We start from the raw sequence: 19,569 nt of genomic DNA, 5'->3' as shown, positions 1-19,569 counted from the left end.
TCACACATGGACGCACAAAGGATTAGGAGCTATTCTGTGTGGGATTGATTGTGTGTGTGTGTGTGTGTGTGTGTGTGTGTAGGAAAAATGTGGGAATTACAATAATAGTAGTAAAAGAAGTAAATAAATAAACAATATGACTAGGATAGTGTAATCTCCTGGGAACCAATGTGTTTTACTCCCTCACCATTGTTAGCAGAGCTACATAGAGAACAAGGGTAAGATTATATCATACAGCATCAAATAAGGATATGATGACTGGACTAAATGTGATGTTTACAGCTTCATCTTAGTTCATCATAGCCAAATTCTTTTCTTGGATTCTTCTCTTCCCTCTGGTTTTTTGTTCCCAAATTTTTCCATGAAGATTTCCTGTGTCTTGGACAAAGCAGCTCTGCCCCCTGATACACACCAGCTCAGCTGCACTGGCAGGGTCAGACGCAAAAGCAAGGACTCACAAGGATTATCAGCTTTGGAAATTATCTCTGACATCTGATGCTGATCAAGTCAAACAGAAGCTCGAAGCTTGCACTGATTGTTTACCTGGCAAACTGCAATCACACCCAGTATTCAGAAGCACACAGCTGACTGCTCATATGACTGTTCCATTTGTGTTCTGTTACAGTACATCTACAGTAAACGCACAGTATGTAACTTCTGCTGCTAGGGGTCTGTCAATCAAAACAATAACAAAAGACGGAGTTGGGTGACATCATGAAACAGCATGGGATCATGGGAGTTGTTGTCTTCACCACTATTGCCGTCAGCTTCTCCCGGTTTGGATGTCTTCAGCTGAATTATCCACCGAGGTCTCCTCCCACTCAAAATAACAGACCCAGTGATTATAACCGTTATATAAACATTTAAAGTCAGTGTTTTGTCTGTGCTGTACAGCGGACACAGGACATGGGTTGGGATCTTAGATTGCTAAATCTAACTAACTAACTGATAATTTATGAACCAGACGTTCTGGAGATTTTTTTACTGGTGGCCGAATTACCTGCAGAAGTGTCCTCCCCTCCATCACCAAATAAAGCAGTGTCAGTTTAAAAATCTGTGATTCACCGGCGCTGTACAGCAGACACCAGGACGTCAAGGAAGAGTGGGAGCTAAAACTGCTAATCTAACTGCTAACGCATAAATCAGGCATTCGGGAGTGTTTTACCTGATGCCGAATTATCTGCAGAGGTGTCTTCCCCTCCATAAAACACGGACAAGGGGATTAAACCAGTAGAAACACAGAATAATGCAATGTCACTTTAAAACTCAGTGATTTGCCAACGCTACTCAGCGAACACTATGTCTTGGAATGGCTGGAGACTCCTTACCATTGTTTGTTTGATAATTTATGAACCAGACGTTCAGGATGTTTTAACAGGTTCACCACATAGTCACTAATCCACCAGGCAGGCATGTCCCAGCTGGGACTCTTTACTGCATGTCATCCCCTTCTCTCTGTCACACTTTACTGGTTTTTACTGGCAGTTGATCAGCTGAAGTGTTTTCTCTGATAACTTAAGATCCACACATCTGATGACTGAAATCCGTCCTCTGACCAAGCTGTATCTTAAACAGGATAAAAGCTTTTGTTTATTTTTAAAATCTTTTTTGAAAAACATTCAGGAGAACTACGATGCTGACGCATGCTTGGGGAATTTACATAATTCACAGGTGACCAAATGAAATGGACTTACCATGATTAAAATCATCATTTCTCTGGTTTGGAAATTGCTAGAAATTGAGATTATCTAAGGACGTACCTCAAAAATAAATAAATAATTTCACAAATAAAAAAAAAACAAAACCAAAAAACCAAAACAAAGCCATATATATATATATATATATATATATATATATATGTATATATATATTTTATAACTTTAACACTTCTTCTATTTAGGCTCTTGTTGCTCTTGTCTGTGCTTTTGGCCATAATAAAGGGAGACCTTTACTCACATTGAGAACCTGTTCCTGTGAAATCAGTTTGAGAAAATAATCCTGATGATGTGTTCAAGGTTCATTCAGTTTGGGCAGATTACCATGACATTACCATGATAACTGTATTTCAGCAAAATATGTATGTTGTTTGGTTATTTTGGAAAAGTGAACCACCTACCTTTAATGTACTGAGCAGAGTGAGAAGTATGTCTCCTCCTGACCACACATCGGCCATGGGAGTTCTCCACCAAAGGGTGCAGGCAGGGGCCACAGTGTGAGCTGCCTGCCTGGCAGAAGTGTCGTCCTGCCCGGGCACAGTCTAAACTCCGGGGGCACAGATGAGATCCTGTGGATAAAGATATAACAAAGCTTTAGACAATGTTTTGAAAAATTATATTTTCATTTTCAAAACAACCACCCAAATTTTTTTTTTACATTTTCAAAAACAAAAGATACAATGTTAGAATGTTAATCCAGTTTAAGTTAAAGTTAAAGTGATAGATGGATAGATGGATAGATAGATAGATGGATAGATAGATCGATAGATAGAATGCTTAACCCATCCCCTTGGCAAAATTCCAATTGTCCAGCAGCTCACTAATGTATGCACTTTAGATTTAAGTCCAGGTCATGATCCACTGACTTTGGCTGAGGTGTTGAACAGTCTGATGGCAGTGGGAACAAAGGATTTCCTGAACTGCTCAGAGATAAAATGTTGGCTGCTTGTTCAAGATGGCTGCATCTTACAGTACATGCATCTCTCCACAACAGACCTGAGTGAGTCCAGACTCCTGCCAGTCACAGACTCAGTTTGTCTAATCCTCTTGTGTTCTTGTCTGACCTGCTGCTGCCCCAGCAGACTGTAGCATAAAAAAGGACACTCGCCACGATTGACTGATAAAACATATGCAGCATTTCACTGCAGAAATCAAATGACCCGAGCTTCCTGAGGAAAAAGAGTCGGCTCTACCCCTTCTGGTTGACAGCATCCATGTTCAGGGACCAGTCCTGTTTACTGTCCAGGTACACACCTAGAATTTGTAAGTGTGCACCACCTTAGTGTCCTTCCTTTTGACTTTGACTGGCTGAAGTGTGGGCCTGGGCCTGTGAAAGTCAGTGACCATCTCCTCGGTGTTGGAGGTTCAGAAGAAGGCAGTTCTCGTCGCTCCATTCACTGAAGGCCATCATCAGATCCCTGTTCTCTCCTTCCTGCCCATTCCTGATACACACCACAATAGCTGTTTCATCCAAGGATTTCTGGATGTGGCAAGACTCAGAGTTGTATTTAAAGTCCACCGTATACAGGGTGAACAGGAATGGAGCCAGAACAGTCCCCTGTGGAGCCCCTGTGCTGCTCACCACTGTCCCCAAGACACAGTCACAATAGTTTAACTTTTTGGAAATTCACCCAGTCCAGACTTCACTTTCAGACCAATACTAGAAGCCAGGGATTTTAGCTTAGCACAAACAGCTAAGGAACCACTTATAACCACAGCCTGTTGGTTTTACACTTTTTTGTATAGATTAAACATAGAGAAACTTGTCTGTAGCTGTAGATGTATTTTGATATCTGTTTCCCCCTGTTTCCAGTGTTTGTGCTAAGCTAAACTAAGCTAACCGGCTGCTGGCCGTAGCTTTGTATTTACCATATCATGTCAAGATTTTCAAAATCCAGCACATAAACATCACATGGACTATGGCATCAGCTGTTCAAAGCTTAATCATGGCCCCAAAATAATTTCTGTTTAGTTTGTTGCTAAACCAAATATACTTTACTGATATAAGATTATATTGTGTTTTTGTAAGTCAGGCATAATTCTCATATATCTTATGTTTCTTTAATTCATTCATCTGCCATACTACTTATCCTTCTAGGGTCACGACGGGGGTGGGGGGCAGAGTACACCCTGGACAGGTTGCCAGTCTATCACAGGGCTGACATAAAGACAACCATTCACACCTACTGTAACTACTGGCAACTTTGAGTCACCAATTAACCTAACATGCATGTCTTTGGACTGTGGGAGAAAGCCAGAATTCTGTTGTCTGTCTGTTGATAATAAAATTCTAACAATTACCAAAGGAGGTAGTGCAACAGTTGTATTCAATTAAACATATACAAACAGAAACTGTGTGACATATTCATGTTAAATTCCTTTTAACATTACCAGCAGACAGAATGCCTATTCACAGAGCAGCTTCCCAGAGTGTGTCGGAAAGATATCCTTCACTCCTATATCCTGTGGATAGGTGTAAAGAACATGGGCTATTTAACAGTCCACATGATTGACTTGATTAATTTCTGTTTAATGAATCCAGTTTTTACTTTCAGCTTTCAGTGTCAGCTGTTGATTTGCAAGGATAAGGGCACAGTGGTTACTATACTGCATCCTAGCAGGAAATGCCTGAAACTCAACACAGCCAGAGCAGGAACCTGTTTTCTGACACAGAGGTCAAAACAGAGTACTCGTAACAGAGCAGAACTGACTGGTGTATCTGAAGGTCAGACATAATATTATTACAAGGCATTTCAAGGAAAATGCCAGCTTGGAAAATGTCCCTGTAACTCGAGAGCAGATGTGAGCAGGAGCCACCTGACCTCGTCTGGGCAGCTGCTGGGATGCTGTTTTGTTGTGGAGGCAGGCCAGTGCTGCTTATCTGGTGTTATACTAATGAAATGCAGTGCACTGTGGTACACGGAGTCAAGAGCCTTCAGTGTGATGGGAGACGCATGCATATGCAATATATGTGATGAATAGTTGACTGACTGCTGAAACAGCAGGCCTCACACAGAGCACAGCCTCCATCTGGGATCCACAATAGTTTAGCTTTTGTTTATCTCCAATACCAGAACGTAACAGACCTTTGGGCAGATCTTTATGTCTAAATTCCCTCAGTTTGATATGTAGAACTAGTCATAGCGGTTAGTACAAAGCCTCGTTTATGATCACTTCTCTCCCTTCCTCTCTCCTGCTCTCTCTGCTTGGTGTGTTCCATGTTTAGTTATTCCTCTGCCTCCTTTAGTAAGAGTGATACATGTAATGAATGTAGTTTATTTGCTGTAATGGAGGCGTTCCTCCCCTTCCTTGCAGCTGGGAAACCAGAGCAGCTCAGTAGATTGGCTGTAACAAAAGGTGTAGTCCTAAGCCTCCAGTCGACATCTGCACACAGTTCAGTAATTTACCAGGTTTATACCCAGTGTGTTTGAGGAAAAAAAAGTCTCTAAACCTAGTGACAATGTGCTAAGTTAGCAACACTGTAGCTGGAAACAACCCCCTATTAAAACCTGTTTGTGTCAGAAACTCCAACTCAGCTGACCAGTGGTGGAAATATCATAAACCAGTCAGTCAGTCAGTCAGTCAGTCAGTCAGTCAGTCAGGGACAATGGGGGTTATAGGGCTGACTCCGCTGTAGCTGTCCAGTCAAAAATATAGTCCCACAAACAACTTGTAATTCCTCATAAAACCAGAAATTGTCCTTTTTATATTTCTGTTTTTCTATTACCACTCTGAGTGAAGTCAGTGAAAATCTTCTCATCTTCATTTAAATCCCTTTAATACTTTGATGTAGTTAATTAAAGCACAAATGACTTCTTTAAAGAAGTCAGAGCATTACTGCATATACTTTCCCACAGGGAGCATCTGTTGCACTTGTTGTTTTGGTGTGGTACTGCATCCATTTACTTGTCAGGATAACAGAAGTCATCTGAGAAAAACACCAGCGTGGAGAGCAGGATAAAGCTGGACTTTTTATCCTGCACAACCTCTGGATGTGCTCAGGGAAAATAATTAGACCCAGCTATTAGTATTAACCCCTTCAGCTTCCTTGTCAGAATTGCTCCTGTCTCTCCTACTGGAACCTAGACACCAGTTGCCATGACGATTTCCATGGCAACTGAGGAGGTGTGACATCATCAAGGGGTGAGTCATTGCACAAATGAACAAGTCAAGGATGGAAGGTTTGTCTCAGGCTGGTGTAATGAGTAGAGAAAGGCAAAGATGACAAATGCATGGGGAAAATGTAAGAGACCTATTATTAATATGTTCCTTTCAGACTGTCAGTGAGAACAGCAATTCTAAAAGCTGAGAGCAGGTGAAGTGCAAATTTCTATGGAGTTACGGATTTTTAACTCCTCTGTGCAGCATCATATAATCGAATAATAATCAACAAACTGAGAAATGTCATTGTTTGATGAAAAATATCTGTTCAATTTGAATTTGATGCAGCAACACGTTTAAAAAAGTTGGGACAGGGTCATGTTTACCACTGTGTTGCATCAGCTCTTCTGTAAACATTTGGCAGCTGAGGAGATCAGCTGCTGGAGTTTTGAAAGTGAAATGTCCCATTATTGTCTGATATAGGATTTCAACTGTACAACAGTTCAGGGTCTCATTTGTTGTATTTTTCGTTTCATGATGCTCCAGTGGGTTCAGGTCTGGTCTGCAGACAGGTCAGTTTAGTGTTTGGACTCTTCTACTATGGAGCCATGCTGCTGTAATACGCTCAGAACGTGGTTTGGCATTGTCTTGCTGAAATACACAAGGCCTTCTCTGAAAAAGACGTTATCTGGATGGCAGCAAATGTTGTTCCAAAACCTGTATATACTGTTCAGCATTAATGGAGCCTGCCCAGATGTGCAAGCTACCCAAGCCAAGGGCACTAATGCGCCACCACATCATCACGGATGCTGGCTTTTGAAGTGCGCGCTGATAACAAGCTGGATGGTCCCTCTACTGTGTAGCCTGGAGGGTGAGGGGTCCTTGATTTCCAAAAAGAATTTGAAATTTTGATTGATCAGACCACAGGACAGTTTTCCATTTCACCTCAGACCACCTTAAATGAGCTCAGGACCAGAGAGGTCAGTGACATTTCTGGATCATGTTTAGATAAAGTTTCTTCTTTGCATGGTAGAGTTTTAACCTGCATTTGTGGATGAAGCAACAAACTGTGTTCACAGACAATTGTTTTTAGAAGTGTTCCTGAGCTCTTGTAGTGATTTCCACTATAGAATCAGGCCTGAGGACCTGAAGATCACGACCATCCAGTCCTGGTTTCCAGCCTTGTCCCTTTGCCTACAGAGATTTCTCTGGATTCTGCCCACACAGTCTTTCACAGAGTGGTGAACCTCTCCCCGTCTTCACTGCACAGAGACTCTCTGGAGCCTCTTTTTATATCCAATCATCTACTGACCTGCTGCCAATTAACCTGTGAGATATTCAACCAGGTGTTTCTTTAGTATTACACAACTTTTCCAGTTTGTTGCCCCGTCCCAACTTTTCTGAAATGTGTTGCTGGTATCAAATTCAAATTGAGCAGATATTTTTTTGAAAGTAATAAAATTTCAGCATTTCAACATTTGATATGTTGTCTTTGTTCTATTTTCAATATTTTAAATATGGGTTTACATGATTTGCAAATCATCACATTCTGTTTTTATTTACTTTTTACACAGTGTCCCAACTTTTTGGGAAATGCAGTTGTACATACACACAAAGGTCTGATCTTGGAGACTACAACTGTGGCAGCTAATCTATGCAAAGCTTTACAACTGCCTGATGGAGGGCAGGATGCAGTGAGGCAATATGCTGCCCTCTTTCTCTCAGCTGTCAGGTCCTACGAGCCTGAGATGAAGTAGCTGCTCTCAGTTCACTTCCAGATCCCAAGGCAACAAAGACTAAAGAAAAGGCCTCAGTGAGAATAATATAAGAATGCTGCAGACGGGTAAGCACCAACCTGAACTCAATACTAAAGACAGTGAAATGCAAGTGAGTAGTATTTGCAAATATCTCCACCATGAAAAAACATTGCACTTAGTACCTCTGCCAAGTCCAAATAATCCTACATCAGATCCAGATTATGATGTGGATCTGCACTGAATTCTACAAAATCAGAGAGAAACATTTTTTAAAATCATGAACCACAAATTATTCCCTCAGAAATGAATGAAAATTATAAAAAAAATGTATCTCTATCTCTTAGAAGAGAATTCCTGGGGATTGGCACTAAAATTTACTGGGTTCTTCCATGACTCATGCTCCAACCCTCCGCCAAGTATGGTGCAAATCAGTTCAGTACTTTTAGCGTAATCCTTCTGAGAAACACACAATGACACAACAACAACAAACAAACAATAGTTAAAACATTACCTCCTTGGCGGAGGTAATAAAATCTCACTTCACTTCAATTTACTTAATTACTCAGTCTGACATGTTTATGTAGTAACAAATCTAGTGCAAGCACTTGCACTCCTCCATAAACAGAGACTAATTAGCTCTTAAGAGATTTTGTATTGTTTTAAGCTGCACATACAGCCTGCATGACAGAAAACCCTGCACCGTATAACTGTGCCAACATGAAGAGATAAGGTACTGGTAGCTACTGGATACCTCCACATTCAAATAAATCCAACTGCAGAGAAGCTTTATCTGTGCTATTTTGAAAAAGGTTGTAAAGTACATTAGAGCATCTATTATCATTATTTTACCTCTGTCAGTAGCACTGTTCACCAAGTCTCTGAGCACCAGTAACATCATCACAGTGCCAAACACATTTTCTCCTAAAGTCACAGTTTCCTAGCAACCTCTTGTCCTGTGTTCAGTCAAAGAAAATGAAACGTGTTCATTCTCTCTTTTCTCTTTGACTTCATCTCAAGTGACAAGCGGACAAAATTTGAGGACACAAATATAAATCTATAGGCCTCAGGACTCTTGTGATTGGTTGGTTGGTCTCCTCTTGCTAAGAACACACTGTCAACTTTCATGGTGGGCTACTGACTGGAGAATCTTACACTGCTGAATGTTCCTACTTTTTTGGTTTTGTTTTGTTTTTACCTTTTTCACATAGCGCTGCTTATCAACCTAATCAGTCTATTTTCTACATTCAGCATTAGGAAGGACCCTCCATGCTGTGAAGGTTTGTATTCCACTTGAAAGCTCAGTTAACCACTTTCCGCTAAGAAAGTGGAAACTATTTGAATTGCATTAGCACTGACTTCCACTACACATTAGAATTCATTCATGTAATTTCATCACTTGCTGAGTCACACCCTGCACAGAAAGGAGGGGCACTCACTAGTCAGCATTCCTTTGTGGTCAAGCTGTGGTGATGGAAAATGATCACACTATTAAAACTATTAAAACTTACAGCCTTCCAAGCTCTTGTTGGCTTCATTTTTCTGACAAGAGGCACCAGCGATCCTCAGCTCCATCTGAATCAAAATTCAGCCAGATTTTTATTTATCTATTGAAATTCAGGCCAGAAAAGAACATTTGCTTTTCTTTTTTTTTTTAAGATTTATTCTCTATGTGACTATAACAAGCTTTATTTTCTGATGCCTTGCTGTTGAAAAGAATCTGCATCACCTGAGGAAGACATCTCTGCCTTACACCAAGTCAGGATGAGTCAAGGAGAGACACAAGTGTTGTAAAAGAAATTCAAATAACACTGCTTTCTTTTCCTGATTTGAATCTTGTGGAATTCAGTAGCTCCATCCATCCATGACTTCAAGGCAAAGTTCACAGGAAGTGGCCTTAAAATAGATGGCTCTGAGTAAATTCAGATGCAGAAATAGAAACCTTAGTGAAGCTTCTGTCAGAATACTCTGATCAAAGATCATTACAGGAGCATATCTGAGTGACTCTTCATCTTTTTAAATAACAGGCCACTGGGTGTATTTTAATGTATCATCAGTCTCACAGCTCTCTGCTGTCTACTATTAAATTATTAAACATGAAAATGCCTAATTTCAAAAATAAGTTGTGTTGCAATGTTCCAGGGAAACTGATCTGAGTGCAGTGTCAGTCACCTGAACGCAAATACATCATCTAAAGCTTTTTCATTCCTCTGCTGTACTGAGGTGAGGAGGCATTCAGCAGAAGGGGACTAGCTCTTTTCAGTAAGCAGCTACGCCATTGACTGAGAAGGAAATGTCCGGTAGTGGAGCGACACTGGTCCTCCTGTAGCCTCATACTGAGGCTAGAAGATGCGGAGATACAGTGGTGTTGCATGGTGGGTGGGTGTGAGGCGTGTTAGCTATGCTCTGTGTGACTCCAATAATTCAGAATTTTTAAGAATATTTATGCAATAAACTGCAATAGCTGTAATTGCTTTATAACAGACCAATGCTAAAAAAAATGAATTGATTAGTATCAGTAAATTAGTCCTGGTGTACGGGTACTTCGATTAATTAGTTGTATCAAATCATCTGTAGGACCTCTACTGATCCAATACAACTAATGCAATTTAAGCAGAAATATACACACTGAGAGACACAAACAATCTGTTTTTCAAACTGACTCAATCAGCAAAGAGCTGTCTGTCTGCTATCTGTTTCATATCTGTTTACATTCAAATTCCATTAGATTGGCCATTAATTGTTTTATGATTAAGGATGGGAAATGGGATTTAGGATAAATGATGTAATAAAAATGATGAAATATTGTGTTGAAAGTATGTTTTTCTCAGTTACCTGCTTATGTCTTAAAATTGTTGAAGACACATGAAAGCCAAGGGGCAAAGGGGCTCATCTTTCAATTACAGTGAAAATTCTGTGATATTTCAAGGGGTTTTTAAATAATCCACTCAAATCCATTTATGTTAACTGAGAAATGTGAATTCCTCTAACGTACAAATTAAGGAGCCATTCTAATATCAAGACATTTCACCTGAAACCAAATGTCCACCTGCTGGTAGTACTAGATAAAAAAAATACAGTCAGGGACTCACTGAAGTCACAAGGATTCTTCCCCTGGACACCAAAGATGTCAAAACGTCGCAGTTTCACAATTATTTTACAATTATTTTACAATTATTTCACAATTATTAATCAATTAACACACACACACACTTTTGTTGTTGTTACCATCCCGACAAAAAACACCATTCTGCACAAACTAACATCAGAACTAGTTATAATATGAAAAAATATACAATCATAAATACAAGTGACAAGAATTATTGTAATAATAAAATAAAATACAAATATGTTTGTATTATTTTCAATGATTTCACACAACCCAGAAAAATAAACTATAGGCCTGTGTTCACAATATTAGGAATGAAATGTGCTTTATTTGGAAGCAGTTCATGGTGTGATTGACTTTAGCCAACTAATGACATTGGTTGTGCACTATTAGATGGATCCCCCGCTCCAGTAGGAAGACCTGAGGTCCACAGCTGAACCTAGAGGTGTACCTTGTGCCGCCCCCTCACATCGTCCTGCCCTGGGCGGCTGACCATATCAGTATCGGCCACTGCTTACTTTTAAAATCTACATTGTTTATTTTTTCTATGCTTTAATTCTAGAAACACAAAAATACATACATATCAATATATATGTTTGTACATATACAGTAGGGTCCAAAAGACTCAGTCTGTACTGTACTGTTTGTATGTATACATACATGGGATGTTCATTTTGACCGATAGCCAACACTCGTTACCCAAACATTAACCATTAACAGACAAGTTTAAAATGCACTATATATCAGAATCAGAATCAGAATCAGAATCAGAATCAGTTTTATTGCCAAGTATGTTTTCACATACAAGGAATTTTTTCTGGTGATTGGTGCAATTGATCAGCAACAGTGGGGCTCTCTAGCCTTGTTGATAAGGCTAATAGCAGATGGGAAGAAGCTATTTTTGTGGCGAGAGGTTTTGGTCCTGAAGGACCGCAGCCTCCTGCCAGAGGGGAGTGTCTCAAAGAGTTTGTGTCCAGGGTGGGAGGAGTCAGCTACAATCTTCCCTGCACGCCTCAGAGTCCTTGAGGCGTACAGGTCCTGGAGGGACGGAAGATTGCAGCCAATCACCCTCTCAGCAGAGTGGATGATACGCTGCAGTCTGTTATTGTCCCTCTCCGTGGCAGCAGCGTACCAGATGGTGATGGAGGAGGTGAGGATGGACTCAATGATGGAGGTGTAGAAGTTCACCATCATAGTCCTTGGCAGGTTGAACTTCTTCAACTGCCTCAGGAAATACATCCTCTGCTGAGCTTTTTTGATGAGGGAGCTGATGTTTAGCTCCCATTTGAGATCCTGTGTGATGGTGGTTCCCAAGAAGCGAAAATGCTCCACGGTAGCCACGGGGGAGTCACACAGGGAGATGGGGGTGGGTGGGGCTGGGCTCTTCCTGAAGTCCACTATCATTTCCACTGTCTTCAGAGCGTTTAGCTCTAGGTTGTTCTGCCTGCACCAGGTCACCAGACGCTCAGTCTCCCACCTGTAGGCAGACTCATCGCCATCAGAGATGAGTCCAATGAGAGTGGTGTCGTCTGCAAACTTCAGGATCTTGACAGACTGATGGCTGGAGGTGCAGGTGTTGGTGTACAGGGAGAAGAGCAGAGGAGAAAGAACGCAGCCTTGCGGGGATCCAGTGCTGATGGTCTGGGAGTCAGACACGTGCTTTCCTAGCTTCACGTGCTGCCTCCTGTCAGACAGGAAGTCGGTGATCCACCTGCAGGTGGAGTCAGGCACGCTCAGCTGGGAGAGCTTGTCCTGCAGCAGAGCCGGGATGATGGTGTTGAAGGCAGAGCTGAAGTCCACAAACAGGATCCTGGCATAGGTCCCTGAGGAGTCCAGGTGCTGGAGGATGAAGTGGAGAGCCATGTTGACGGCGTCATCTACAGACCTGTTGGCTCTGTAGGCGAACTGCAGGGGGTCCAGGAGTGGGTCAGTGATGGATTTGAGATGGGACAGGACAAGGCGCTCAAATGATTTCATGACCACAGAGGTCAGGGCAATGGGTCTGTAGTCATTTAGTCCTGTGGGCCTTGGTTTTTTGGGGACAGGGATGATGGTGGAGGATTTTAAGCAGGCTGGCACGTGGCAGGTCTCCAGTGAGGTGTTGAAGATGTCTGTGAACACTGGAGACAGCTGATCAGCACAGTGCTTCAGGGATGATGGAGAGACAGAGTCAGGACCGGCTGCTTTGCGGGGGTTCTGCTTCTTAAAAAGCCTGTTGACATCTCTCTCCAGGATAGAGAGAGACGTTCCTTTGGTAGGGGAGGAGGGGGGTTCTGATGTGGCTCTGATGTGGAGGTTAGTGTCAGGCTTGTCCCACTGTCTTTCAAAGCGGCAGTAGAACTCATTCAGATCGTTGGCCAGACGGAAGTCATTAATGGAGTGGGGGGGTTTAGGTTTGTAGTTTGTGATCTTTCTGAGCCCTTTCCAGACAGAAGCAGAGTCATTGGCTGAGAACTGGAGCTGAAGTTTCTCAGAGTACAGACGTTTAGCTTCTCTCACCGCTTTGCTAAACCTGTACTTGGACTCTTTAAACTTGTCCCTGTCCCCACTCCTGAAAGCTTCCTCCTTTTGCCTCCTGAGCTGACTGAGCTTAGCTGTGAACCAGGGTTTGTCATTGTTATAACTCACCCTGGTGCGTGATGGGATACAGCAGTCCTCACAGAAGCTGATGTATGACGTCACAGCCTCTGTGAACTCATCCAGACTGTTGGAAGCAGTCCTGAACACCTCCCAGTCAGTGCAGTCCAAACATGCCCGCAGATCCTCTATGGCTTCACTGCTCCACTGCTTTGATGTCCTCGCAACAGGACATATATAAAAGATGAGTGTCCACAACCCACCAAAAAATACCAATAAACAGGGGCTAAAGTGGACCAGAATAATCGGGAGTGTCTAAACAGAGAGTCAAATAGGTGCGCATGTACAGTCTACACACACATGTACGCACAGAGACACACACACACACACACACACACACACACAGATCATCACACAAGAAAATGCTCCTTATAGCGTCATTGTTAAAAATTAATCAAGGTGGATGTGATGCATCATGATAAGAGCAGCTGCCCTGAGCAAGAAGACAGAACCCAGCAGATGATTGGCTGTCAGGGAGATGGATCACCATAACACACTCCAACATATGTGTCTCAGGCTCAGAGTCCTGGAGTGAGTCACACTGGTGGGAAATCTCAGGTCAGATCTGTAGATCATCGGAGAAATCTTTTTATCTGGATGTTTGTTTCTGACTACAGATGCAGCAAGACCTGCTATTTTATTTTTTAATTAACCATTTGATAATCCTCAATTTATCCATTAAATGAATCCATTGGTTACAGGTGATACTGTTAAATCACAAGTTGACCTTACCTGAAACCACCACACCAAGTCCCACTAACCACACCCAGGAAGCTATATAAGCCCCACCCTTTGCCCTGCAGAGCTCCTTTTCCCTCCAAACCACCGTGCTCAAACAAAGAACCTGTATTGCTTTGTCTAATACCTGAATGACACGGAATGGAAATACCAAATTATGGATTCTTCTAACAAATTAATCTTATTTTATTAGTGCCAAATTATTCAGTTTATACGCAACTGTATTTATTTTTGTCTTTATGTATTTAATTTCTTGTGTAGAAAACATCATCCATCCCTCCATCCATCGTCCCAGAACAAACTGTTAAAATGACCTTTGGATCCTGTGTTTGAATGTGCACTCCGCATCAGACGCTCAGTGAGCCGTCAACTTTATTGTAGTTTTTTTCATGGTCCTTTGAGCCAGTGAGAGAAGACACCTCCAAAGCATCTGCGAGAATGTAAAACCGAATTTTATGGCAAGCCTTTAAAACAACCGAGAGAGTGTGAAGAATCTGCTTCAGCAAATTCAGAGACTGTTTTATTAAGACAGGACGTAACACAATTAAAAGTTCTGGTCAGAGAATTAATTGAAAGAGTTGAACAATATGAGCACAGCTATTCAGAGGGGGATTTGTAGAGTGAGAATGACAGACCATCCGAGGAGGCCCAGCATGCTCAATATGCATCTAACCAGCATCATCAGAATCAGTGCCTACTACTAAACACTGGTAAAATTTCCCAGTCTGTCCACACACTTCTTCCCTGTAGCCATGGGCACCCTGCCTTTTCACCATGTGAACACAAAAGACCTGCTTTAGCCCCCCATATCCAACATGGTCTGGAATCTCAGCTTCAGCAACCACTGGCCTCCAGTCTCTGCCCCTCATATTCCTCACAGTTCAGCATTTTCATCCCATGGACCTGGATCTCATGTACCTTCAAGCTCAGTTTTGTCATCGAATATCCTTCCCATCCATAAGCAAGTCAGCCAGCTTCCTTTACCTCTACCAGCCCCTCAAGTGCCTACTCCAATGCCACCAACTCATCTGCCATCAGATCGAGCTACACCAGTCCCCTCCTCCCTTGTGTTACCACATCAAGTGCACCCCTCTGTATCATCACAGGGGTTTAGCACAGCACGAGCAACCCATGGCAGCAACCCATTCAGATACATTCCATTATTACATTGTTTTTCTTGGTTTATTTGATTTTTATCTTTATGCTACAGCAGAATTTCCTCTCAAAACACAAACATGTTGCATTTAGTTCAATACTGTCCTTTACATCACGATCGTTGATAGAATTTAAAAAGATCGTGATTAAGCTTGAAGGTTCATTCTTGATCATGGAAATGGCAGCATTTTTATTTGACTGCACTATCATTTTAATCCTGGCTCTGTTTACATGTGGTATTATTCTGTATAATTCCACATGTATTTCAGGGCTTTGCCACCCTGCATTAAACAACATGACTATCCCTGTGTCTGCGGAGAGTCATACAGTGGTTGTATCACAATCTGATGATGTTCAAACACTGCTGTTTACATGCTGACTAAAATTACGCAGGGGGTTTGTGTGGCTCTCATAGTAAAGTGTGGGAAGTTAAATGGTCATCAATAGTCAGTGACGGAGAGAGCTCTTGTGCTCTGACAACAGGAATGTGTTTCTGAGGACAACCAGGCCACAGCCTGCTATGATAAGTGAGGCTATGACACCACCATCATACCCAGTCACACACCCTGAAAAAAATCTTGTTCCATCCATTTCTCTGGCACTGAATCATCCTTTTCCCACTTCACTGCCTAATGTGATTTCTATTGTACAGATGAAGCAACACACATCACTGGGTGGAAAGGCCCAGAGCCATGTGGGTGTGGCCGTAATCATTGCGTATGACTGGTCGTGACTGTACTAACACACAAGCACTGCAGCTGTTTAAAAACATTTGAAAATCCCCTATTTATTTTTTGATGTCTTTAGGCCTCAAGTATGTCCTAACAACCAACCTCAAAGTTCCACTCCAGACATGCTTTAAACTATGTGAAAATCCTCTGCTATGATTAATATTTTGTCTATCATGGTTTTCCCACATAAAAAGTGAAACTGAATCAAAAACTGGGGCTGGAAGCACATCTACTTTTACTTCCTACCACCGCAGCTTGCGCTAGGTTGAAAAGTGAAAGAGCATAGCATATCCAGATAGCAGAGGAAACATCAGAGAGACTCAGTCAGTCTTATAACTGGCAGTGGCTGACACAGTGTTAGTGGTTGTGCTAATGCGTACTCCCACTCTCTGTACTGACAAGGCTTCAGGTTATTTCGCTCATATGTCTTGCATTATATAAAAAACATCATATGGACATGTTCAATAAAAGTATACTGACTGTAATGTGATACTGAAGAACTTCAACACTGCATCCTGCATCTCTGGGTTGCTGCATTTGAGCATTTGATTTTTAATGCTATGTGGAACACAGGCTTTTATTGGTCAGAGAGATTTAATCTGTGTGGTTGATTCTTCCCTAGTAACTGGGGAATCGATGGGGCTTTGGTTGACTTTAATTGTTTCTTTTAATGTCTGAAGTTTTTCTTCTATAATATATTGATCTTAATTAATCTGATTTCTTGGTATGTCGTTGTTTAAAGTGTGCTCTACTGATGTCACCACTTTGGATTGGTAATGCCTGTGGTTGCTTGTGGTCAAATCAAATTAAATCAATGACTTATTTCTTATCCTCAAGCTATTTAAAAGCTAATATGATTAAAGATTGATCCTTGTTTCAAACCATCACTATCTGGGAGTAGAAGTGATTTCTAAAAACAATTAGTTTTTGTTTGTTTTTGTTGGTTTCTTTTGCCATAGTGCCCCCTTGTGGCAAAATTGCATGAAACTCAGCAGTCTTATTTGTGGTACTGGTCTGTACAAGTGACAACTGTCCAAATTTGGTTGCAATTGCACAAGCATCCAAGAGTCACAGCAGATTGAATTCTTTTGATCAAACCCACAAAAGTTTGTCAGACAACCCTGGAAAAACAACCAAAAGAAAAAACCCAAACATATCAGCAGTGCTCAGGGTTGCTCAAACATGGTATATGTCAATTTTGGTGAAGTTTGGATGAAATATGTCAGGTAGGGCGTCAAAAGTATGTCTAGCAAAAAATTCAACATGTTGGGAAATTGCGCACGGCCTATATCGTTCACTTCAGCATCATCCACTGCATCCATAAACACTGAAATCTTTCTGCCACGCATCTATAGTTGCTGAAGTATTACCCAAAACATTTAGCAATATTTGTTCGCTGATTTCTCACCACACGGTGGCATTAACGCTACCATTTTTATGTACTGCAGGTGAAGCAGTGATGTACAGGGAAGCTGTTCACCTAGTTTCAGTCTCGCAGCCTTGACAGTATTTGAGATATTCATGATGATTCATCATATTTTGCTCGATAGAAAGCCATTGAAAAAAAGAGAATTCAAATAAATTCCATTTACTGTCGGTCAAAACAATAACCGAAACACAGTGTTGGACTTCATGAATTAGCACAGGATCACACAAGTTGTTGTCTGCATTAGTAAACGACTCATCTCTCAAAAACAAACAGACCTGATAATTAAACAGGTACAAACACTGAATAAGACAGTCATGTTAAAAGAAAAGTGTGTGTTTCTGTGACGCTCTAAGGCAGACACACAACGTCAGGTGGGCTCTTAGCTCAGCTTGTTTCTCTGATAACCTAAGAGCTAGCTGTCATACATCATATTCGGTTGAAGGCTATGTAAGGTTATAAAAAGTGATACTGAAACAGTAAGAAAGTAGTGGGCTGGAAATATTTTAATGTCTGGCACCTATGAAAAACTCTGTAACAGGTCATAAAATACTGAAAATGCCTGTTAAGATTTCCCAGAGCACAAAGTGCAGTCTTCAAATATGTTGTGTTTTTCCAAGCAACAGTTCAAAACTCAAACAAGCTCATTTTACATTGATATCAAACATTTGAGAAGCTGGAAACAAAAAATGGTTTCTAAGTCTATTAATCTATAATCAATTAATTGACTAATCCTCTCAGCACTAATTTGAACTAAAACCATAACATTAGATCTCAAAAATGAAGAAAAAAGGGCATCTTTCCTCATCTCAGTTATTCACAGTAAAGGTGCATGGATTACATGGAAACATATTTTTAATATCCTCCATCGTTTCTTTATATACAAAATATTATAATAAGATCATTATAATAGAACCATTAGCAATACATATAATAATAGAAAATTTGTGAAATAATTATTAATAATACATAATAATTATTATATTAGGGCTACAACTTGTGATCTTTTTAAAAATGATCGATTAATATGCCAACTATTTTCTGAATAAATATATTAATTGAAGTCCACGATAATAAACAAAAGCTATTCACATGATTTCAAATTAAACGTTTGCCAAAATACAACTGCAAAACTCAAAACAAAAAATACAGGAGGCATGATAAGGCCATTATACACTCATTAAGCTGAGTAAACAAACTAAGCCCACTGAAATACTATGTCTGCACTACAGTAGCATTATCATTATTTCATCTAAGGAGCGGGGACCGTGCGTATTAGAAAGGATTAGAAGCGGTGCGCGGCAGTCGTGCAGGCCCTCTGCAGCTTTACCACAGCGCCCCGGGGGAGTGACAGCAGGTAGCAGCAGGTAGCAGCAGGTCTTACCTGTCAGGCAGATGCCCAGCGCCAACAGGGCCGCAAACACCGCAGCCTGGCGGAGCAGCGGGGCCCACATCCTGGACAGAGCTCTCACGATTGTCAAGGGACACGGAGACCGACCGAGGGAGGACCAGGAGGAGGAGGAGGAAGAGGACGAGGAGGAGGAAACGACGGCGGAGGGTAGTCGGTGCTGATCATTCCCTCATTCCCCCATCCCCTGGTGCTCAGTGGGGAGAAGACTCAGAGGGACGACATAAACAACGCCAGCAATCGGAAACTCAAGGTAGTTAAGGAGACGATGCAGGCAGCAGCAAGGATCACCCAGCCGCTTCTGTGTGCTTCGCGTCTGCAGTCCACCGCGGCCCCTGACTGATGCACTCCAGTGACCGACTGCGCGTAATTTCTGATGGGGAGCAGAGGCAAGTGAATTTGTGACGTCAACACGCTGCGCTCCCGTAGTGCTCCTTCTACTTCGCCTTTTTGGATTATTATAGGCTACCAATTTTTAGGTGCACACCGCCGCCTGTTGTGTAGAACAGGGTGTAGTTTACATTAGTCAATAATAATCATAATAAATAATAATAATTAAAAAAAATTAACAAAAAAAACCCAACAAACACATTATATTCGATTAAACAACCCGATGTTGTGGCCCAGATCCATACTGGTTCTGGCCCAGTTCTGTACTGGATGCTTACAGAATGATCACTTTGTAAGCATTTGTCTCCAATTTGGATTTTATAATTATTCAGTATTACTACTGAATCAAGGCATAGTAGGAAAATATGATAGGAACACGTCTCACTTTAACAACTTAACATTATA

General features: G+C 41.4%; 1 protein-coding gene across 1 annotated transcript in view; it reads right to left on the bottom strand.

Moving 5' to 3' along the window:
• npdc1b (neural proliferation, differentiation and control, 1b) overlaps nt 1–19,164 on the bottom strand; it is a 30,393-nt gene extending 11,229 nt beyond the window's left edge. Inside the window, exons 1-2 of the mRNA XM_071481849.1 lie at nt 18,751–19,164; nt 2,117–2,284 (exon numbers count right to left, since the gene is read on the bottom strand). Of these exons, the coding sequence (XP_071337950.1) occupies nt 2,117–2,284; nt 18,751–18,820 (238 nt within the window). The 5' untranslated portion in view covers nt 18,821–19,164. The remainder of the gene's footprint in view (nt 1–2,116; nt 2,285–18,750) is intronic.
• Nucleotides 19,165–19,569: the final 405 nt, after the last annotated feature.

The sequence above is a fragment of the Trachinotus anak genome, unplaced genomic scaffold, assembly GCF_046630095.1.
Source record: "Trachinotus anak isolate AG129_WGS33_773 ecotype Australia unplaced genomic scaffold, CSIRO_AGI_Tana_v1 ptg000008l, whole genome shotgun sequence".
NCBI classification, from domain to species: domain Eukaryota; kingdom Metazoa; phylum Chordata; class Actinopteri; order Carangiformes; family Carangidae; genus Trachinotus; species Trachinotus anak.
Note: the sequence above shows the minus strand (reverse complement) of the source record. Positions and strands in the feature narration are given on the sequence as shown.